Raw genomic sequence first — 23,843 nt, 5'->3', positions numbered from 1 at the left:
GGGAGAATAATACTGTTTACCTCAAGAGATTGTTACGAAGAATAAGTGAGATAATATATGTAAAACGCTGAGAAGACTTGCTGCCACGGAGTAAATTTATTAGCCATTAGTAGTAGTAGTCATATAGTATTCTTTCAAAATTTAGGTTAGTGTAATCAAAGAAAATGTTTTGAGATTACACAGAAAACTGTTTTTAAAAACTATTATCATTTGCAGCTATTTACTTGTGTAAATCAGATTTTTGCCCATGTTGAGCAATTAAAACAAATTCAGCACTTCATTGGTTGCTCAGATTGACATGAAACTGCAAAATATGACCCGTTTCCTACTTTTCTGTTCATCAGAGAAGGCTCTTTATTTATTCAGAGTGATTGGCTTTATAATGAATAAATGCTAAATATTTATTTTTACTAACTAAATATAAACAGATAAAATACTGCTTTCTCATATGTTGGTCTCAAAATCTTGGTTTTGCACTGTTGTATGTTCTCAATGCAAAAGATTTCATTTGAAAATAGGCTCAGTTTGGATAGGAAAGAATTTCAGAGCATGAAGCAATGGAAGTTGTCACAAAGGAAAAGATTGATAGATGTAAACACCTAAAATGTACATGTTTCATTCATCAAAAAAACGCATGGACCAAATTTAAAGGTAAATGTCAAATGGGGATTAAATTGTAAAACAAATATAAAAACAAAAGATTATGGTCTTAATATATAAATAGGAAAGCAGACAATTCAGAAAAAAGGAAATATTCATGAAGCATTCCAAACTATACTAGGAATTTTTTAAATGGAGGTTAAAACATGTAGATAGCATCATTCGTTTAACAATTTGCCAAAAGTTAAAAATGAATGATGACAAGCCTGGAAAGTTCTCAGGAGATGGACCCTTACATATGCGGCTGATAAATGTGAAATCGAATACAGCCTTTTTGAGGAGCCAACTGATCATATGAAGCAAAAGTCTAAAAATATTCAGTCTTTGACATATTAATTCCACTTCTGTATATCCTAAAAAAAATCAGATATATAATTAAATATCTAAGAATATGAATATTCTCTGCTTTTCTTTTTGGATCATAGCAAAACATTGAAACAAATCTAAAAGTCCAACAGTAGATGAAAGATTCAGTAAATTATGGCATATCCATAGCATGGGATTTTTGAGTCGTTAAAAATGATGTTTTAGAAGAATTTTGAATAGCACAGAAAAATACTAATGTTAACTGAGTAAGCAGCACATAAAACTAGATATACATTATGAGCTATATGGATGGAGAAAACGCTGAATGGAAATAATCCAAAGTGTAAATGGCTATTGCTATTTCTGGGTAGTGGGATAAAGAATGACTTTTATTTCATTTATAGTTTTCCTATAATAGACACAATTGTTTTTATCAGAATTTGCAGTGATTTTTAAAAAGAGTTTGAAAGTATAAATGGTAACCTGCTATGCGCGTAGAAACCCAGTTTAAGTTTATGGTAAGTGTATATAAACTACAAGGAACTGGCTTTTGAGTGGGAGCTTAAAGACTTCCCTGTGAGTAAAGTCTATGAGTTTTAATGCATATAATTTTTGGTACTTAGGTTAACTGTGCAGAATTCTTTTTATTTTCTGACTTTCCGTCATATTCTGGATAACAGATTACTGGGAAAATTGAGTACTTGCTAGGTGAGGTTTTATTTTTGGATTTTTTTTTTTAAATAATAAAATAAAATGAAAAAAGCCCTAGAGGGACAACCAAGCTTATTTCCCTTTTAGGGCCTGTTCTCGAAAGCGGCGGGGAAGCAAAGTCCAAAAGAAGAACTTGTTTGCCGGCACCAGGTCACAACAGCAGCAACATCAGCTTGTGGAACATCCTGAGAAATAACATAGGGAAGGACCTGTCTAAGGTGGCCATGCCGGTGGAACTCAACGAGCCGTTGAACACGCTGCAGAGGCTGTGCGAGGAGCTGGAGTACAGCGAGCTGCTGGACCAGGCCGCGCGGGTGCCCAGCGCCCTGGAGAGGATGGTGAGGCAGCCACCTACCAACCACGTTATCCGGCTGAGCTGAGACGGCAGAGCTAGACCGCTTGTTTTCGTTTGGGTTGTTCTTTAGATGGGTTCATTTCTCAGTGACATCTGGCTCCTCTCTGCCTGGCTGTTTTCAGTCACCACGTCAGGGTTTGCCATTTGGGGGGGGGCTTCTCTGTGACAGCTGGTGTCTGGGGGTAGTTCTGCGCTACGGTTTTGCTCTTCTTCTTTCTCACCTTCCATGTGATTGTTATGATATGCATGCCTGGAAAACACGTTGAGGGCTGTCTGGGTGTTTATTTTTATTATCCTGGGTACACAGAATTTAATCTCTCGAGCTGTTTTTCTCCTCCAGGGTAAATTTCCCTTGAGAATGTCTTTGTTTATTTTTGGAATCGTCCCTTCAGCTCCTAGATTTTTGGAAAGTAACATTCACAGAAGAGGTTTTCACATGAGGAAGATTCTTCTTGTTTCTTTTTCCCTTTCCTTCTTTTATAGAGTAAGTTAAAAAAAAAAAAAAAAAAGCTCATCCTAGAAAAATTCACCTTCTGTTCTCTACTCAGTGTCACTTCCAATCACAGGTTTTTGAAGGGGCTTCCGGGTGTTTCGCGTCCTTCCCCCGTCCTGTGGGGATGGGGACAGAGGAACCCCAGTCATAAGATGTGGCCAGATCAACCTTTCTATGACTGTGGCTGACTTTGTTCTTCAAAACTGAATGTCTCTTCCTCTTTTTGGTTCCTCGTGTGTTACCTGCTTGACAGGAGGGTCATCTCGTGGGAGGCTGAGACCTCAGTGTCTTGCCCCAAATGCAGCGTGTCTGTCCTGGGCACTTGCTGATTAGCTAAATTGGTATGGGTGCATCCCTCTGCTGCCCAGACCTGGCCGTAAGCCTCCCTCTCCCTGATGGATGATACCATTGTTGTCTAAATTCTAAGCATTCTGCAGTTTAACCCTCATTAAAACTTCATTACTTTAGTGATCGGAAGATTAAGGGGAAATCTAACTACTGGCTGAAAGAGACATCCCATAGTCATTCCTCAGAGTCTCCAGGGATCTGCCATCAAAGAGACTCTTGATACTAATGATAATAAGAGTAGGAGAGAAAAACAAGCTGGGTGTTTTGGGTTCGTTTTGTTTTTTTCCCTTCTTTGTTACCGTTCCCCAGAGAACTTCTGCTGAAAAGGGAGGCAAATCGCTTCTAAGGCAAGTGTTGAAAGTTAGCATTTGTGGACAGTCTTTTCTTTAAAGAAAAGGATTGGTTTTGAAGATGAAAATATTCTGAAAGGTATTTCATTCTTGTGGCAATTTAGGGACCCTTGGGAGGTCAGCTGATTGACTGATAGAGTTGACCTTGAGAGGAGGTTTGAGGAAGGGCCTCTCGTTCCAGCACAGACATTAGGAAGGGAAAGTATGGGAAGGCGCTGATCAGGAACGGTCTCCCCTGGGATGTGTTTACTGCTCTGTGGGTCAGCTTCTCTCTCCTGTTGCTCGCTCAAAAGGAGAATGCTTCATTGTGCCTGCTCTCTCCCTCCTTTCTCAAACCAGCGTTATGAATGATACCAGGTTCTTTGATCAATTTCATTGTATTTTAAATACTGAAGGTAATTCTGGGTCAATTCAGCATTCCATACAGACAGTGTGACCTTCATGTTTAATAGGTTACAAACATTTAAGGAAGCAGAGAAAGGAACAGATACCCAGGTTTCAAGAACAAAGACTGAGTTGTACACGCTGAATTGGTTGTTATAAGTTCTCCAACTGCTCTGGAGTGTTCCATAGTGTGAGATATTAAGGTGGGTCCTATTTGCAAAAGGGTAAGAAAAGTTATATAACTAGTGAACATTTACAAAAGGCACTTGGCTTTTTTCCCAATATAAGAAATCTTCATGAAGTCAAGATTGTTACTCCATATTAGAAAGGAAAGTTGCTGTCTCTACTTAGGTTTAATTTTTTGCTGCCCGCCCCCCTGAAAAGACAGAAAGAATCGTCTATCTCTTTGGTGCCTTGAAAGGGGAGCCGATAAAAATGCCAAGCTCCTCCCAGCGAGGCCCGTGAAAGGATCTTGTCGTTTCATGTTCTCCGAGAGTTTGCCTTTTTGATTTTTCGTTTTTCCTCCCAGAAAAGCAGCATTTTTTTAAAAGGCACTATGCTGTCTCCTATGGCTTGTTGCCCAGGCTCAGGAAATGCCTTTCACAGGTTTTCTTTTGTCAAAATGAGTTTTTAGGTTTCTACAGTATAAAATTAGGCATGGTTAAACTTGGCATGCTTATTCCTGAATTCTGAGGGCAGTTGGGTTTTTTTATGCCCTTCTTGCGCTTCCCCCCCAAAAGCCTTAGTGTGACATCAGGATTCTGGGATATTGGCAGGTCGAGAGGGCCTGGACTCAGCCCAATAGCGCAGAATCAGTGGACTTCACTTGGTAAATAGCATGTCACGAAAGCCGCTCCCAGCTTTTAGGTATCAGAACAAATGGACAGTTTGAAAATGTTTAGTTCCTTGGTCTCTGGGGCCAAATGAACATTATTTAAACCTGCAACTTTAAACCAGAGAGAAATCTTTGGTTCTCCAAAATAAACCATAAAGAGAGAAACAGCTTTATTTCATTCCTGTCTTCCTTTGTAAAAATAAATTTCTCCATGGCAGAGAAATCACACGGTTCTTTCCTCCCTCTCCTAGGTGTACGTGGCCGCCTTTGCCGTGTCGGCGTACGCATCCAGCTACTTCCGAGCGGGGAGCAAGCCCTTCAACCCTGTTCTTGGAGAAACCTATGAGTGTATTCGCGAGGACAAGGGCTTCCAGTATTTTTCAGAGCAGGTGATATGCATGCTTTTGTTTGTTACATACACCCTTTGTCTACTTCCACTGGAGGAGTTGCTCATGCCTCCTATTACATGTGCTTTTGAAATATTTATTTTCCACCTTTCACTGGCTTCGGAGAAACTATGATAATTACAGAGCTTTTACACCAAAGAGAGGGATCGATTTCCCTTCCACTGAAACCTAGCCACCACCGTGAGCATAAAGGCACCAGCAGTCTGAGCCCACGCTGGACCATAGGCATCGGCCATGTCCTTTCTGTTTAAAGTCATAGTGAGAAGAATTTCACGGTGTGAAACATTCCCCAGCCTTTGATCTGGAGGCTTCAAATGTGCATCCTTACTCCTTGACATTGTCATTCGAGAGCATGAACGCCCCCATCAGAATAGGTAGCACTATAAATGCATTATTCTTGATTTTGGTTTAAGAGCAATCATTCATCCATGTATTTATTCAATCCATCAGTATTTCTCAAGCATATACCATGTGCCTGGCATTGTTCCAGGTGCTGGGAGGCTGCACTGGGGTGGAGGCTGGGGGCAGACCAGAATGCCTGTCCTCATCTGATGGATGGACATACTTGATACTCACGCAGCCTGAGTTCCCTGAGGTTCTGTGAGACTGTTCCCACCTAAGAATTAGCGGGGAATGATATTCAGGAACAAAGAGCAGTGTCTCTGGAGCCAGACAGCCTCGGTTCAGATCTCAGCTCTAGCTCTCGCTGGGTTTGTAACCCAGGACAAGTTACTTAACCTCTCTGTGCTTCAAGTTCCTCTTTGAAGTGGAGAAGGTGATGATAGCACAGCCCCCAGATGGCTTTGTGACCGTTACATGAGTTTCTCTCCACAAAGCACTAGAGCAGCATCTGATACGTAAAGTGTTATCTGAGTGTTCACTGTCATTATTGGTATGCGACAGCATCATTAGCAAGAGTGGAATGTTGGGGACATCCAAAATATCTCTCACTAAGGAATCGTTTAGCTAAAATACAGTGCATTGATACTGAAAATAAAAAACAATCCTCTCCCGCCTGGTTAAGGCAGCAGCTGAACGTGTCCACCCCCTGTCTATCCCTGAAAGTCAGCCTAGGAACATTAAACATGATTGCTTCGATACATTTCTTTCCTCCCAATTCTTAGAAAACTGAAGAGAAAGGAGTGGGTTGCTAAAATATTAGTTTTCTTTTTTTTTTTTAAAGATTGGCACCTGAGCTAACTGTTGCCAATTTCCTTCTTTTTTTCTTCTTCTTCTTCTCCCCAAAGCCCCCCAGGACATAGTTGTATACTCTAGTTGTGAGTGCCTCTGGTTGTGCCATGTGGGACACCGCCTCAGCGTGGCCTGACAAGTGGTGCCATGTCTGTGCCTGGGATCCGAACTAGCGAAACCCTGGGCCTCCAAGGTGGAGCGCATGAACTTAACCACTCGGCCACAGGGCCGGCCCCAAAGTATTATTTTTCTTCCTGTCATCTTGCTGCCCTTTTTATCAATGGATTTGCAATATGGGGGTAGAAAGAGAAGGGTGGTGCGGCTAAGAGACTTGTGAGGATGGTACTTGTCCTATAAATGGCAAGCAGTGTTTTCTGAGACTCCAAGGAGAGGGAATCTACGGTAATCCCAGAGCACATTTTCAGCAGCTTTCCCGTTAGAAGCTGAAACGAGAAATGAAACACCAATATTGGGGTGGTAGGGGGTTAAATCAGTAGTTAAAGGGATAAGATGATCTGACTCCAATTCAACCGGGTTATTTAACTACTAAACCTAGAAAGGAATGAGAATAAATGAAAATATAATTTGGTTACCATGGTATTATATGCACTCATGTGAAAAAATAAAGGCCAAAAATAGCCCGAACTACAGCGGACACTCAGGACGGGATGAATAGGCATAAGAAAAGAGTAGCAACGTGAGCTTGTGTGAAGCCAAGCTTCAATCCCGTGAGCCCCTGACGGGGCAGGGCCGAGTCAGGATCTGCTTGTGTGTCTGCCCTGGTGGGCTGGAGGGAGAAGGCAGAGCTCCTGGGCGCGGGTGCACAAAGCCGGAAAGAGCATTACATAACTTAGGCTTCAGTTCCATGACACAGATCCCAGAGAAATAAGCAAGAAACAGATCCGGTCATTGTTCGTAGCACGGGCTGCGCTGGGCGGAATGCAGACCTGCTGTCAAATCCTAACCCACTGCGTCCTCTACGTGTGGCCTTGTATAAGCTACTTAACCTGTCTGAGCCTTGGTTGTTTCCTAATCTGTGAAATAGGAATGATGACACTTAGCTCATAGGCTGCAGGAAGGCTTAAGTGAAATAAGACACTGATAGATACAGTACTTGCCCTGAGGATGGTAACCACTCAGAACACGGTTACTGCTCTTACATATAGAGGCAACTTTTAGAATTCTGTTTAATAGAGAGTGTTAAGAACAGTAAGAGGAGTGTTGAAATAAGATACACCACATCTACTCTACTAATTCAAGTGGTTTGAAGGGGGCATAATGTTACTGGTGAGCCTCTGACGGAAGCCAGCCATCAGACAGCCAGGAGTCCTCACAGCTGGCTTTACCATGGGAATACCATCAGTGCCACCTCGTCTATCTGGAATTTAGCCTTATGGCCTCAGATAGTTGGTTCTTTTAATACACCCAAGAATGGATGAGTCTATCAGGGATAGATTCACACTAGCTAAGCTTACAAGAGACTGACATATAAACTTGAATGCTACTGTATGCATCTACTATGAAAAATAGACTTGCCACGGCGATCAGAAAGCTTTGGTCAGTATGACTAGGCCTGCTTTCCCCATAGATAGATTACTTGGAAAGCCAAACTGTGATCATCAGGTGAGTGTACAATGAGATGGAGAGGGGGCTGTTCGATTTGAGGTGCTAGGCTGCCCACTGCCCCCGGAGTGGAAAGGGTTTTGGCCAGGGCCTTCCTCCTCCTGAATCACAGGAGACAACAGTTCAGCCTCTCCCACTCCCTCCCCCACCCTTGTTGTTGATGCTGACCAGCTGAGCCGTTGTGCATGAAGGCCTTCTAATGGCACATGTCTAAAGAGAGCGCAGGAGCGTTTAGTCCATTTCATCCTAGTACCTGCCAGTGTGGCTTATTCTGCCTCTGGCCCAGGAGACAGTCTACCTTTATGGAGACAGCACGACTCTGCCCTCGTCCATCACGTGTGGGTAACATGCTTCAGCTCCCAGGTTTGCGGCTTCTTTGCTTTCTCATACCTCTCTACAGTGAGCAGAGGTTACTGAATGACGAGTCTAACAAACTGGGCAGGACCCCACATTAACCTTTTAGGTGGAATTTTATTGTAATGGGAACGTTGATGGAAATCAAATCTCCAAGTGAAGGATCTGGAAAGAAACAAGGGTAATGGCCTTTCTGCTGAGTTTTCCAGACAGGAGAGTCGAGTGATTTGAAAAGGGATGTCTGTTCCTTTTTTCCAAGGCCCTGGGTTTGGTGCGTCCGGGTTTGGGTGGGTGTGTGGAGGTTTCAGGTGGTCAGCGGCCAGGGCAGCTGAAGGAATGGCGCTTCACAGAGCTCAGCTACATTGCAGCTTGCCCCTCTGTATTGTTTCTCATCTGAGAGACTCGAAACACAGTATCAGAAGGACTCCTGCAGGCGGAAACCAGAGGGAGCATTTGCTGTTCATATTTTCCATATAACAATAAAGTATTAGGTTTGCAGAGTGCTTTATGCTTTTCTAATTTGTACGGGATCTTATTTGATCTTCAAAATACCCCCTGTGTGGCAGGCGAGGCGAAGGAAACTGAGGCCTAAAACATTAGTTAGGGCCCCTCACCTGACACCCTGTTTCCATTCCGGGGTCCTCTCTCCCTCACCGTTTTTGGGGTCGCTCGTATAGGTTTAGTTACTGTGCTCAGAGCAGCGTGGGCTGCCGATGTGAAAATAGCCTTTTGTATACTGTTCAGTTTATGGGATTTTGCCTGTCATTGTCACTTAAACCTTTTATCCTCTGAACTCACTTGGGACTTTGTTCCAAGCTCCCGTTGTGGGCTGGGGCGTGGCCTTTGTGAATGAGGAGCATTCAGGAGTGGATCGTAAACATTCCTGTGAGATGTGCTCACCTCTGGCTGTTCCACGCTTTCAGGGGAGGAGTTTCTATTCTGCCAAGAAATATGATTCAGCCTTGGCTTTCTAAATGAGCCCCGAGACGGGGGAGTTCAGAAAGAAAGGGCTTCCTTTCTCTCTCAGGGCCTGAGTATCCTGCTGGCAGGTTGTTCCTCGCTTGGCTCTCCTGCTGCCTGGCACAGAGCTGACACGCTGGTCGGGAGCTTCATCAGGGACTGGGGGCGTCAGAAACTCATTTCAGTGAGCTCTGCTCTTTTTGTACCTTTAGGAACGGCTTGGTGTCTAAAGGACCTGCAGTTAAGCTCTTATCTAAAAGTAGCTTTTCTTAATTAACTGGAACTTCCATGGTCAAATCGCTGTTCAGACCATTTTAACCATTTACCCCCCCAGCCACATGCTCCTGAGAGTTTGTGACAGAACAGCTCAACGGAGTTATTGCAGGTTACTAAAATGTAAGAGATTCAGATGAAGTCTTTTTCCCTTTGGTCTGTGGGCCCAGCCCTTCCTCCTTTTCTGCTACTTATCTGGAGAATTCTGAACACACATTCTTGCACAGGCTTGTAAATACCATACCTATCACTTCCCAGCTTGCAGACTAGTCACCACTCTGAATAGTTCTTTTATCTATAAGTAGGCAGAGTTATTTACTGCTGCATAAAGTGGCCTCTTATTGAGAGACGTTATCAGAGGGGAAATTCAAGCTGCTCAAATAAAACTAGCAACAAATCACTATAAGGCGAATGACCAGAGCTGCTCCATTTCTAGGTCAACACTTATTGTGGTTTTGTTTCTGTTTCTCTGCAAGAAGCCATGTTTATCAAATAAGTGATTAACTCTGAACATAGGAGAAGAAAAAATAATTGGCAGCTGCATTCTCCCCAATATCAGGGTAGTATCCTTGGCGTCATCCTGAATAGCTCTTGCTCTCATAGTCCATGTCCTATCCGTCAGCAAATCCTGGGATCTTTCTTCAGAAGCCTTTCTTCCAAAGCTAGCCATTTTCACTATCTCCCCGACTGGCGCTGCCACCAAGCCCATGCCTCCATAATCAATGACTGGGGTCACAGACTCATTCACTGGTCTCTAGTTTCCACAGCCAGTTCCTCACCCAGCAGTCAGAGTGATTGCTTTAAGCAGGAGCAACATCTGCTCTAAACTCGCCCGCAACTTCTCAAGTCACTTGGAATAAAATGCCAAGTCCTGACCATGACCCACAAAGCCCTCCAAGATGCCGCCCCCGGACATGCTGCCTCCTCCGGCTCTCACTCATTCAGCTTCAGCCCCTCTGGCCTTTTTGCTGCTCCTGAAACACACCAAGAATTTGCCAGCCCTGGGCAGTGTCTGCATCCTCCGCCTGGGATGCACTTCTCCCAGATATTTGCGTGGTGGACTTCCTCATTTCTGCCCCCGCCACCCTGTCTGGGGCAGCCCTGCCACTCACCGTCCCCATCCTCAGGGTTGCTGTAGTCTCCTTAACAAGTTACTGCTGACAGGTTATGTAACTTATTTGTTTATTGTCTGTTGTACCTACTTCCACGCTTTTATAAAATGTAAAGTCCCTGAGGATGACGACTTTGGTTTCTTTTTTTCTCATTTATCCTCATTGACAAGGACAGTGCCCATCACATTAGAGTTTAGTAATCAGTAGATGTTTGATGAATGCCATGGGAAGAATGGCCACTTGGTCTCTCCCTGGGTGATTTTTCACCTGGAACTTGTCCACTTTTCCACAAGCTACTCTACGCAGTTGGACGCAAGTCAGGAACTAGGAGGATCATTGCTCTTATTTGGCTAGGGTGGAGGGGAAGTGATGGAGATGGGTGCTGAGAAAATAGTCTAAATCGGATTTATCCAGTAGGCTGCCAGTGTCTACTCAGGGGCTGGGTCAGTTCAGACTCAGACGCACAATCAAATGGCTTTCTGTGCCTGCATTAAGAAGTAACGAGGATAGAAACCAAATCCCACACTAACAAAGGCAGGTTAGATTGCGCTCATTATTCTCTACTCCAGTAGATTTTAGAGAGATCGTGCTCAACAGAGATTAAATTATTAACTGTGAATTACCCCTTTCCATGGCATTCAGATTAATCGAAGCCTTAGTATAGTCTTTTCCAATTGACTGGCATTCGCTGCTACCTTTGATGCTGGGGTGTGAAGATGACATTGAGAACAGAGGTTAGAATCATAGCATTTTGAAGCCAGAGGGATCCTCAGGCTCATTTTACAGAGAAATAAGTGAGACTCAGAGCGGTTGGGAAGGTCAGACTCAAAAGATTCTAAGTATGAGATGGGACCTTAATGGTGCCAAGGCTCTGGGGAGGGACCAGAGCCCAGCTCTGAGCAGCTGTCGAGGGGCAGCTGGCACCTGCGGAAGAGGGCTTGGGATTTGACATGAGAGAACCTCGTGTTAGAGCGCTGCCCTTGGCGCTAATTAACCGTGTAGCCCTGGACAGCTTCTTTAATTTGTTTCCTAATTTATAAAATAAGGGGAATGAAGACACACGGTTACCATGAGAACTAAGTGGAAATACTACTCATGAAAAATGGCTACAATTTAGCCCCTGCCTGCTCCACACCAGCACATGATCCTGGCACTAGACACGTGTCGTCTGTTTTTAGTTTGCGAAGTCAGTGGTATTAGCCCCATTTTACAGATGAGGTAGCCAAGGCCCGGAGGGCTTAACATCTTGCTCCAGGTCATGCAGCCAGTGGATGATATTGCAGTTAGGACCTAGCTCTGTGGGGCTCCCAGAGCTCTCCCTCATTCTCTGACACTGGCGCAGCACATGGCAGACGCTCCAGAAATGCTTCATGGATAAACACCTGTTGTGAGGAAATGTTTCAGAGAAAAATAAGGCATGAATTTACTTCCCCTGGAAAGCTTTGTAAACTTCTTAAAGGCAATGTGCACCAAATAAGTCACTCTCAAAGGCCTTCTTAAGCCAGAAAGAAATAAGCAAAATCACTGGTATTTGAATGTTGAGATTTATTCATCAGAAACCATCCTTTGAGCCCATCTAAAGGCACTGTGCTGAGCACTGATTCAGTAAAATGACACAGTTTTAGAAGGTGAAAGTTGCATTTTTATAGGATGTCTGTATACTTTATGATATGATAGGGCCTCTTTTTGTTTTGGAGGAAGATTAGCCCTGAGCTAACATCTGCTGTGAATCCTCCTCTTTTTGCTGAGGAAGACTGGCCCGGAGCTAACATCTGTGCCCATCTTCCTCCACTTTTTTTTATACGTGGGACGCCTACCACAGCATGGCTTGCCAAGCAGTGCCATGTCTGCACCCGGGATCCGAACCGGGGAACCCGGGCCGCCAAAGCGGAATGTGCGCACTTAACTGCCGTGCCACCTGGCCGGCCCCATTAGGGCCTCTTTTGTAATTCATGTGGACAATGTATTGATCCCAGTTTTCTGGGATTTAAAATGTCTACAAAAGAGGTTGTAGTCTTTATATACTGTATTTTGCTTTGATGTTTACATTGGGCCACACCTATAAAATGCCAAATTCTTGATCAAGGCTGTGATCCCTACATTTTTTACTATATTGCTGCTGTGGGAATGAATACAATCTACTTTATAATAATCAACTTTAAAATATGCATAAAATATGTTATGGGGAAGGGGGTACATGCCATAGCTCCTCTCCCACTCCACTGTGAGGAGGGTTGGGGAGGAGTGGAGAGGTGGGGGATGGTATTGGCTTGCCCCGGTTTAGTTTTATATGATCCCAAAGTTTAACAGTTAATGCCACTGTTTTCACTGAGAGGCGGTAGGGGGAAAAGGGGAGACGGGGATGCAGCATTTTGTGATAGAAAATATCTTCAAGGGGTTGGATTGAAAAAGAAGACAATGAAGGAAAGCAGAGAGTTGCATTTTAAGAGTGAGGTTTCTAAGTCAGCGCTTAAGGTGGAAATTGCCCTTAAAAATCATGTAGGCGGGGCTGGCCCCGTGGCCGAGTGGTTAAGTTCGTGCGCTCCGCTGCAGGTGGCCCAGTGTCTTGTTGGTTCGAATCCTCAGCGCGGACATGGCACTGCTCGTCAGACCACACTGAGGCAGCGTCCCACATGCCACAACTAGAAGGACCCACAACGAGGAATATACAACTATGTACTGGGTGGCTTTGGGGAAAAAAAGGAAAAAAATGAAAAATAAAATCTTTAAAAAAAAAATCCTGTAGGCACAGGGAGGGGCCTCTTATTCTTAAGAGGCCTATGGGAGCTGAGACCATCCAAGGGACAGGAAATTTGCATCTCCCACCTCATGTTGGATCTGGGATTTGTGTGCATTGAGACCTGAAAAATACCCACACTATTTAGATCTTTGTCTCTACTTTTCTTTGGGCCAAGCTGGAACAGCTGACGTCCTGTCAGTTAAATGTGTTTGTGGCCTGACTCTGGGTTATCCTGTCTCTGCAGTTTCCACCTAGGGGAGTGGCACAGAGTTGGGGTTTTCAAACCATGTTCCTCAGTGCGGCTGAGGGCCCAGAGCAAGGCGAGTGTTCGTGGATTTGTCATCCCGTCTCCCCAGCAGACCTGTTCACCTCAAGCAGGGCTCAGTCTTCTGACTTCTTGATAAGATACGTTTGACAGGTTGGCCCTGTGCTTTAGTGGTTGGGTTCACATACTCTGCTTTGTTGGCCCTGGGGTTCGCAGGTTTGGATCCTGGGTGTGGACCTACTCACCGCTTATCAAGCCATGCTGTGGTGGCGTCCCACATACAAAATAGAAGAAGATTGGCACAGATGATAGCTCAGGGACAGTCTTCCTCACACACACACACACAAAAAGATATGTTTGAAAACAGGGTGTAGCTGCTTAAAGCAATTTTTTTTTTTTGAACTTTGAAAACCATTGACGTAAACCAAAAATGCTGGGTTTTACTTCTGTTTCCTCCCTATCAGTGTGTTTGTGAAACATTACCTAATCTTTCTGGTTTTATAGTATTTTATAATATGAAGGCTTTGGGATAAATGCTCTAAATGTAAGACACTTTGCTAAGAACCACCTAAGTAGGAGAAGTTGCTGGAAACACCACTGACAGCATTACTCTGGTTTCACTAGTACTGAATTATAGTAACAGTACATATATTGCTCATGTGCTCCGAGTATTACTGAGATCATGAGGAACTCTCACTGAGGAGCCCTTTTCCCTTTGGCATCTTCATTAGTGAATAAACAGAAGTAATGACCCCAGTGACAAAAGGCAGAGAAATGTGCTACTGTCTCTGTGACAGGGGATTCTTTTTTCTAGAATGTAATTACATATTTACACAAGATATTTTTATCTTGATGAAAAATTGAATAGAAAATTTTGGGAGGGGCCAGCCCTGTGGCGCAGTGGTTAAGTTCAGACATTCTGCTTCGGCAGCCTGAGCTTTGCCGGTTCAGATCCCAGGTGTGGACATGGCACCGCTTGGCAAGCCATGCTGTGGTAGGCGTCCCACGTATAAAGTGGAGGAGGGTGGGCATGGATGTTAGCTCAAGGCCAATCTTCCTCAACAAAAAGGGGAGGATTGGTAGCAGTTAGCTCAGGGCTAATCTTGCCCCTCAAAAAAAATGTTAAAAAAATTTTTTTTTTCGTAGCAGTTAACTAACATTCTTCAATAATTGTTTAGAAGAATTGTTATTCTGTTTTATAGAAACATTTTCCTTTTAAAAAGTTATCTTAGATTGATCTTGTAGATGATTTGACAAGTAGCTGGACTTTGTGGTAGAGCTTTCAAAAGAGTTAAATCTGCTGAGCCAAAGAGCATTTTTGTGTTGCTTAGAAGTAGCATTTAGGGGCCAGCCCCATGACTGAGTGATTAAGTTTGTGCGCTCCACTGTGGTGGCCCAGGGTTTTGCCAGTTCGAATCCTGGTCGCAGACATGGCGCCGCTCATCAAGTCCTGCTGAGGCGGCATCCCACATGCCACAACTAGAAGGACTCACTACTAAACATATACAACTATGTACCAGGGGGCTTTGGGGAGAAAAAATAAAATCTTTAAAAAAAAAAAACAGTAGCATTTAAAAATATTTACTGTTTGCCATCTTGATTCAAACATTTGCAGGTACTTTCGGAATGGCTAATAGAGAATTTGACCTTGGTAGCCAGGGTCAGATTATATGGTTTGTGAGCAGGCAGCCCTTGCGTGTCCCTGTTTTATTTTCACATCTTTCAGAACGAGACGGTATCCTCATCACTTGCCACTTGGCCTGATTTCCCTGAGGCTTCTAGAGGCTTCCATTCACCCTCTGTCTTCCCACCCCTGACAAACTTGAGCAAGTCAGAGCTGACTGTATCAGGAGCACCCTCTTGAGGACAGACGTGGAGGAATCTAAAGAAGTTTTCATCATTAGACACTGCGTTATGTCGCATCTCAATGCAAGGGAAAGAAATGGATTTCATGAGACAGAAAAGTTAATTAATTTTTTGTTCTTTGGCCTTTGTTTCCGTCAGGTCAGCCACCATCCACCTATCTCTGCATGTCACGCTGAGTCTAGGAATTTTGTTTTCTGGCAAGGTAATGTGCTGCTGTATTTGGCCTTCATCATTTTTGGTAATGTTGCAGATTTATTTTGTTCAGAAACTGCTGTAAATGCTTGTTAAGATCCAAAGCGGGCCATGGACTTGGGCCTCTGTGGGAGGCTCTGCACCACTTGGTGTTCCCGCCTCTCCTCTCTGAACGATAACTGATAGCCGTCTGCTTCATAATTAAGGATTCAAGAGGATAATTTAGTTGTTCCCTTTTTTTAAAATCCTTAATCTTTGTCTGGGCCACCACTATTTACTCCTGTAACTTTTTCTCTATCTCATGCCACAGCCAAGTGAAATACCTCACGTATTTCTAGAAACAGTAAATGTTTACAGTTGTTTGTCAGAGTCTAGACAGCAGAGGGGGTTTTGGCTTTTGAAAAATTTAGATTTGATTTCTGAAATCACATTTTACATTGTTGACTTTTTTTCATTGTTTTTGGGTTGTTGTTCCTACATTCAGTTTACATTTTTGATTCGGAAGAGGATGGGTTGTTCTGAAGAATAAATAAGGCTGCAAATATTTTCTAAATGGATTAATTAATTTTGTTAACCTATTTATTTATTCAAAAGTCAGAATGTACTACTGTAGAAGGAAAATTTGAGCATCCTGGGTTTTCAAGCAGTGAGCACATGTCAGTTTTTAGAGTATTTTTCTCTGTTAACAGGGATATCACCTGATTTGCTGCATTGCCTTAAAAAAGTACAACTATAAAATTTAAATGATATGAAAATAGTTTGTAAAAAATCTCCCTCCCCCACCCCAGTCCCCAGCCACCCAGTTCCTCTCTCTGGAGGCTGTCAAAATTATCTGTTTAGGTTACAAGTACCAGAGTTTCCTTTCTGAATCTTTGCTACTAAAGTTTAGAATTGAAGCTTGATTAGCAACTTCTCTAACTTTCACTGAACTCTCTAGGAATAATTCTCATAAGATCTCTATGCTCTTAGTTGCTAAGGGTCGTTGACCCTGTAAGCACTTTATTAACATTTTTAAGTCGTGTGTTATGTAATGAGAAGAGTCTTCTCAAGGTAGTTCTTATGTGCTCCTTACTTTACTCACAGTTTTCTCCTCAGCTCCCTTCACTTCTTCTCATCAGCCTTTCCCAGGGCAGTCCCACCTATTCCCATAGGCCCATGACTCCCATATCTTGCTTTTTTATCCAATTTGACATTTCTCTACCTTTTAATTAGGTTGTTTAGACTACTTCCATTTATTGTGATTGTTGACTTAGGTGGGTTTAAGTGTGGCCTGTTGGTATTTGTCTTCTGTTTGTTGCATCTGTTTTTTGTTCCCATTTTCCTCCTTTTCTGCTTCTTTTCGACTCAGTACTTTCTTTGACTTCATTCTGTCTCCTTGTTGGCTTATTAGCTGTACTTCTTCGTTTCGTTTTTTAATTGTTACTTTAGCATTCATATTATATATCTGAAATGTATCATAGTTTTTCTTCAAGTAATATTATGGCACTTCATGTATAGTATAGAAACTTACAAAACTATACTTCTGTTTCCCCTCTCCCAATCTTTGCACTATTGTAGACGTACATTTTCCTTATGTATGTTATAAACCCTGCAATACATTGTTATTGTTTTCTCTTTAAACAGCTGATTATCTTTCTTTTGGTAACAACTTTATTGAGATAGAATTTATATACCATGCAATTCATTGAATTAAAAGGTACAATTCAGTGGTTTTTGGTATATTCACAGAGTTGTACAATCATCACCACAGTCAATTTTAGAACATTTCATCACTGCAAAAAGAAACCCCTTTAGCCAGTACCCTCCCCCACTGCAACTTCCAATTTTTGTCAACCTCTTCCATCCTTAAGCAATGACTAACTTAGTTTTGCCAATTCTAGATATTTCATATAAATGAAATAATGCAGTATGTGGCCAGGGGCATCTTGGTCCCATCCCCACTTCTCTCCTGGACCATGGCCATGGCCCCGTACTGGCCTCCCTGCTTTCCCCTTTCCTCCCATATGGTCTGTGTATTGTCCATACAGCAACCAGAGGGATCATCCGTCTCTGCCCTTCTTTTTCTATTCCCTGTTGGCACTACTCTTCATGCAAGTTAGAAAAATCTGAAGTCATCCACAAATTCTCCCTGTCTTTCACAGTCTGCATCTAATTTGTCATCTGATTCTATTTCTACTTTTTGAATGGTTCTGGGATCATTCCCTTCCGCTCCCTGCCCACTGCTACCATCTGGGTTCACTTTATCCTCATTTATTCCTTGAGCAACTACAGTAGCCTTGTAACTTGTCACCTTGCTTCTCATCTCTCCTGCTCCTGGTCCATTCTCCATGTTACTCCCAATTGTCTTTGCAAAGTCTGTATCTAATCATATCAGTTCTCTGTCTAAACAAACACCTTATTTTCCCCGAGTACACACTAGACTTCTTAGCCCGGCTTGTAGAGCCCACTGGTTTTTGTACTCAATCTGTCTTTCTACTCTTCTCTCTAGACAATCAGAGACCAATAGGACAGAACCACACCATGTTCTCTTGCACCTCTCTGCTTGAACAGGCTACGTCTTCTGCCTTCAATTGCTTTTTCTATGACTCTTGCTTATTCTTCAAAGCCCAGTTTAATCGGCCCCTTCTGATGCCTTCTCCAAGCACGTTGGTCATTCCTTCTTCTCTGCTTCCATTTCACCTTACAACACAATCAGTAAGAGCCTGTGCCTCTCTGTGTGGGGCTTAGTTGTTTTCACTTCTGTCTGCCTTTCACACTGTGAGCTCTTCCAAGGGAGGGACTTTATCTTATAATTTTGGTTTCCCTGATTCTGTTCCAGTTATTCAATTGGTACTTACAGTAAATGAAAAGTTATCCTATCCAATAATGTGTTTTATTATGAAAAGATTGTTCTATATGGAGATTAATCCTTTATCCAGCCTAAGAACTCTTTGATCTACCTAGCTCTCCTGTCAAATGTGTAATAATTGGTATTTCCTTTCAGACGTGAGATGGAAAAACAAATTCTGGGGCAAATCCATGGAAATTGTTCCCATTGGCACAACCCATGTGACTCTGCCAGCGTAAGTAGTTCTTCTGTGGTTAGGACCTTTATAGAATTTCGAGCCGAGGTAGAACTTTAAGAACAGGATGCCTGCTGCCCTCCAGGGTGGGTGTTGAGTGTATGTTTTTTCTTTTAATCTGTTTGACAGCAGGTTCAAATGTTCCTCATTTTGACAATCTCAGATCTTCTTTCCCTCAAGTGGAAATGCTTCCTGGACACCAAAGTTCCTCTTGAACGTGGCCTCTGGAGCTGGGCTACTGGGACTCACGTGCTCGCTCTGCCACTTACTAATTACAAGTCCTTGGGCAGCTTCCTTAACCTTTCTGGTCACCAGTTGCCCCATCTACAAAACGGGAGTAATCAGCCACCTACTGCATGGGACTGTTGTGGAGATTAAGCACATAATGTAGGGAAAGCACTGAAAAGAGTCCATGCATATAATATGTGCCATGTAAGTGGTTGGTTTTAATACCATTTTCCTCATAATCGTTATTTAATTCTGTAAGTAGTCCCTGAATAGTTTCTCATCATAAAAGATTTAGATGTATGTATCTTAAGATTTATATATGATATGAAAGTATGTATATACATATATATGTACAGATCTACCTGTATGTGTACATATGTGTGTGTGTGTGTATACATATATGTGTGTGGAGGGAGAGAGAGAGCAGATTGTGAAGAATCCCATACCTTCTTCCCCACTGCTGCTTCCCTTTCCTAGTTTGGTGTCTTTAGACACGTCACCTCTGGCTCTCAGATTTCTCCTGTGTCAAAGGAGGGAGTGGGTTGTGCCAGGAGGTCACCAGCTTCCATGAAGCCCCTGGCAGCTTCCAGAGTCATGAGCCTGCCTGCTGTCGCCCTCTGTGGTATGTGCGCGCCTCCCTGGGGAGTGAAGGCTGGTAGAATGCCCAGCACCGCTTAGGCACACAGTTGGTGTTGGTTCTGTAAATGAAGGAATGCAGAATTCATTACGTGACTTATTCTTTCAAGTAGCCGTGCTTGTTTGCATTTACTGCTGGCTCTTCTGACAACTATGTGATTTTTTTCCTCCTTTTTAGTTTTGGAGATCATTTTGAATGGAACAAAGTGACCTCTTGCATCCATAATATCTTAAGTGGGCAGAGGTGGATTGAGCACTATGGAGAGATTGTCATCAAGAACCTGAGTGACGATTCCTGCCACTGCAAAGTGAATTTTATAAAGGTAACCTGGAGGGGTGCCCTGTGAGCTCCTCCTCTGGAAAGGCAGAACTGGGGCCGTAGGGTGTCTAAGGGAATTTTTCACCTTCATCTTTGTGCCAGCAGACAAGCAATGGCAGGGACTCCCTGGTCCCAGTCCCACCTCTCTCACCTGAACCAGGGCCATGGCCCCTCTTGGCCTCCCTCCTTCCATTCTTACTCCCCTAAGGTCTGTCCTCAATGCAGCAGCCAGAGGGACCTTTTTTTTTTTTGGTTACGAATTTTGGCCCTGAGCTAACATCTGTGCCAATCTTCCCCTATTTTGTACGTGGGACACCACCACAGCGTGGTTTGATGAGCGGTGTGTAGGTCTGCGCCAGGAATCCAAACCCACAAACCCCGGGCCATTGAAGCGGAGCATGTGATCTTAACTGCTATGCCACTGGGGTAGCCCCTGGAGGACCCTTTAAAACATAAGTCATCATGCTACAACATGGATGACCCTTGAAGACATTATGCTAAGTGAAATAGGCCAGATACAAAAGGACAAACACTGTGTGATTCCGTTTTTATGGGACACCTGGAACAGTCAAACTCACAGAGACCAAAAGGAGAATGGGCGTTGCCAGGGGCTGGGGGGAGGAAGGAAGGGGAATTACAGTTTAATGGATACAGAGTTTCAGTTTGAGAAGATGAAAAAGTTCTGGAAATATATAAGGTGATGGTTGCACAACATTATGAATGTATTTAATGCCACTGAATTGTACACTTAGAAATGGTTAAAATGGTAAACTTTATGTTGCGTATGTTTTACTACAATTTAAAAAAAGAAAGTCATGCCATAGTTGACCAAAATCCTCTGACAACTTCTGTCTTTCTCAGAGTAGAAGGCTGCATCCTTGCAATGGCCCCCAAGGCCCCGCACAGCCTGCACTCCCCAGCCCCACCCCCTCAAGTTCACACACGTGTGCGTGTGCACATGCACACTCATCCCTCTCCAACCTCAACTGCTGCCACCACCCCCCCCCCCCCCCCCGTCCCCTTCCTTCCTCACGGTCCTGTGACCACACTATCCTTCTTTCGCTCTCTTCTTCTCCTCCTGCGTGGGCCGCTCTCCCCAGCTCCTTCCCTTACCAGCCCCTTCCCTTACCAGCCCCGTCTTGTTAGTCACTCTCTAGCATATCCCATTTTCTTCAAAGTTTTTATCTCCATCTGTAGTTAGCTTGTTCTTGTTGGTTCACTTGTTTATTTTCTGTTCCTCATACTCTCCTCACCATTCCTGATTCCAGAAAAGCAAACCCCTGGTCTAACGTGCTGGCTGCTGTAGCCTGAGGCCTGGGAATGGTGTGTGACACACAGCAGAGCTCACGAACATTCACGGGATGGAGACAGATTGGCCTGAGGCAGAAAGCATGGAATAGTCTGCTTCCCTTTCCATCCGCCTTGATTTGAGCTCCTCTCCCACCTTCTCTTCCTCCTTAGATTCCTTCTTGCCCTTAAAGATCTCACATACTTAAAGTGGCTGTAAAGCATTACCCGTCCTACTCAAGGAATATTTGTGTTTAATTAAGATCAAAACCGTAAGCTGAGAGGTGAGGTTCTAATTATGGAATTCCGCGTGGTACTTCTCTGCACCACCTCTGGCTGGTGGGGGACATCATGGAGAGCTGAACTGGGGTCTTTATTATGCCCTATAAATCAAACTGGGCTGTAGACAGACAAAAAGCTAGTAGTGATTTGGGGTAAAATAAAAATGACCCTGCCTTGAAAACTTCATCTAAGCTCTCTGCGAAAAGATGCAGAAGGCAGCCTGGAGCAGGGATGTATGTATTCCTGATCCAGGTGAGAGCCGCCTGGTTCTCAGCATTTTCCCCGAGGAAATGTACGTGACTCGGATCTTTCCCATCCACCCAGTACTCATCCACCTAGGGCCAGAGAAGAGATCTTTGTACCATGAGAGATGAAAAGAATTAGAATGGTGGATGTGCCTGTGGTGTTGAAAGAGAATCTGAAGAGAACATTACCTGGGGATCACAGCTGCCTCCCTCTGTGGCGTCCCATTGTATTGCCAGTATTGGATTTGTTGGCAAATATCTCTAAGAGAAAGTCTGATCCCTGCTTCAGAATGAACTTAAGAGCCTGGGCAGTATTTGTTTCCCCTTTCCCCCATTTTTATGTGACTAGAGGACTGAATTTTACGTTTCTGACTCAGCCCGGCGTTGCTGCTGTGCTCTGCCCTTCTTCTCAGTTTCCCCACGGACGCAGAATGGGGAAACCAAACCACCTGAATTGGCCTGAAAATGCCAGTCAACTTTATTGGTTTCCAAATATGGATTCTGTTTTGGCTGAAAATAGTACTAGGATTTTTGATTTATGAAGTAATGCCTTCTCTTCTCTCACAGAGATTTTTAGGGCAGCCAGGTAATTGGCAGGTTGGAAAAAAATCGACTCTAGGGAGTTAGAGCTCCCTCTGCTGGCTACCTTCTGGTACTGTGTAAAACCCACAAACAGCTGAGCTGAGCTGGTCTCAGACAAGGACCAAACCACAGTGTGAATGGATGTGTCTTACACAAGGGGCCAGTGGGTTGGATGAACAGATCTAGTTTGGGGGGAAAAATAATAAAGTAAACTGAAAATGTATTGGTTTACAAAGCAGCATTCTTGGTTAATTTCCAAAGGACTGTGTATGTGGTTCCTTTAGTGAAAACATTATATAAGTTACATTTCTTTTAAATTGCAATAGTCAGAGAGCCACAGTGACGGCCGGGGAACAGCTCTTCCGGAGGAGGGGGCGTGAGGGCCAGCCACACTCCTTGGCTGATGTGTGAGAACTGAGCCTTTCCTTCCTAGAGGAGAAAATGTATCCTACCCAAATGTTGGTGGTTGTGTTACAAACTGTAAATAAAGGGTTAGCTGTTTATTTTTATTATGATTTTTTCTTTTTTAAAGCCAGAACCCAGAATTGGCAGACGATAGGTAGTGTAGAATCCTTCTTATGGTTCTTTCTCTTTCCTTTTTTTCCTCTTAATATCTGTAAGAAGTTGGCCCAAAGTACTAAACAGACAACTCTCATTTGAATCCTAGGCAAAATACTGGAGCACCAACGCCCACGAGATTGAAGGTACGGTGTTTGACAAGAATGGGAAGGCAGTGCATCGGCTGTTTGGGAAATGGCATGAAAGCATTTACTGCGGGGGCGCCTCCTCATCCACCTGCGTCTGGAGAGCAAGTTAGTATCCGGGTTAATCAGCCACCAGCCAAGGAGGGCAGAGGGAGGGATGTGGCCAGAGGAGCTGCAGATGAGCGGGCATCAGTGCCCAGGGGGTGTCTGCAGCTTCTCCCTGCTTTGAACTATGTTTGAGCTGTTGGCCCTTCTTTCATTCACCTACTCATATCTCAAACTCATCCTCATGCGTATCAGCCACACCTCGGTTGGGCTGCTAGGTCCAGGATTTTTAATCCTAGAACGAAGCCATTGTTAATCCATGGTCACTGTCTGCGGAAATCTTCCAGTCAACACATATCATTCCTGGGCCCTAGGAAGGAATACCTTTAATATTAAAATGTCATTCTAGAGTAAGAATAAAGAGAAAACTGTTACTGGACAAGCAGACTGCCCTGGGCGTTCTACAAGAGTTAGGGGTCCGCCAGAATTGCCCAACACTGTAAGCTGCTCTGATCTTTCCTGCAATTCCAGAAGGATACTGAGCCCTTGAAGCAGCTGTGGGGAGAAAGCCTAGGGAAGCCAAACCTTCATAACGTGTCTCCCAAAACATCTTAAGACTTTAGTCCATCTTCTAATCTGATAAGCTTCTTTCCAAGTCATGGTCATATTCTAAAACCATTGTTCTGAGATACCACCAGTAGGATGCTTTGGGCTGATAAAAACAAAACAAAGATAAGAAACTAGTAGTGGCTTAAACCATTAGGATATGTGCTATTACTTAACAAGTGAGGTGGTAGGTGGCCCCAGGGTTGTTACATGGGCAACTTACCTGTGTCAAGAGCACAGATCATTGAGACGCATTCTGCCACTCCCAATATGGCGGTGATGTTTCCCCTCATGGATGTAAAATGATTATCCTGATATCATATTGAATCATCAAGTGGGGAAAAGGGGAGGACAAAAGGGCTTTCTTCTCCTGTGCCTCTGTTTGTCAAGAATGAAGGATTTTCTAGGATCTCCCAGCAAAT

General features: G+C 43.7%; 1 protein-coding gene across 29 annotated transcripts in view; it reads left to right on the top strand.

The window, feature by feature from the left end:
* The window catches only part of OSBPL3 (oxysterol binding protein like 3), a 178,128-nt gene that overhangs the window by 140,995 nt on the left and 13,290 nt on the right, over window positions 1-23,843 (top strand). For all 29 annotated transcript variants that reach the window (XM_070265735.1, XM_070265742.1, XM_070265732.1 and 26 more), the window contains 6 exons: window positions 1,765-2,015; window positions 4,694-4,831; window positions 15,372-15,435; window positions 18,409-18,487; window positions 19,530-19,674; window positions 22,734-22,878. In XM_070265735.1, coding sequence (XP_070121836.1) covers window positions 1,765-2,015; window positions 4,694-4,831; window positions 15,372-15,435; window positions 18,409-18,487; window positions 19,530-19,674; window positions 22,734-22,878 — 822 coding nt within the window. The remainder of the gene's footprint in view (window positions 1-1,764; window positions 2,016-4,693; window positions 4,832-15,371; window positions 15,436-18,408; window positions 18,488-19,529; window positions 19,675-22,733; window positions 22,879-23,843) is intronic.

This window comes from Equus caballus, chromosome 4, assembly GCF_041296265.1.
Source record: "Equus caballus isolate H_3958 breed thoroughbred chromosome 4, TB-T2T, whole genome shotgun sequence".
NCBI lineage: Eukaryota > Metazoa > Chordata > Mammalia > Perissodactyla > Equidae > Equus > Equus caballus.
The sequence above is the reverse complement of the archived record's forward strand: the minus strand, read 5'-3'. Positions and strand labels throughout refer to the sequence as shown.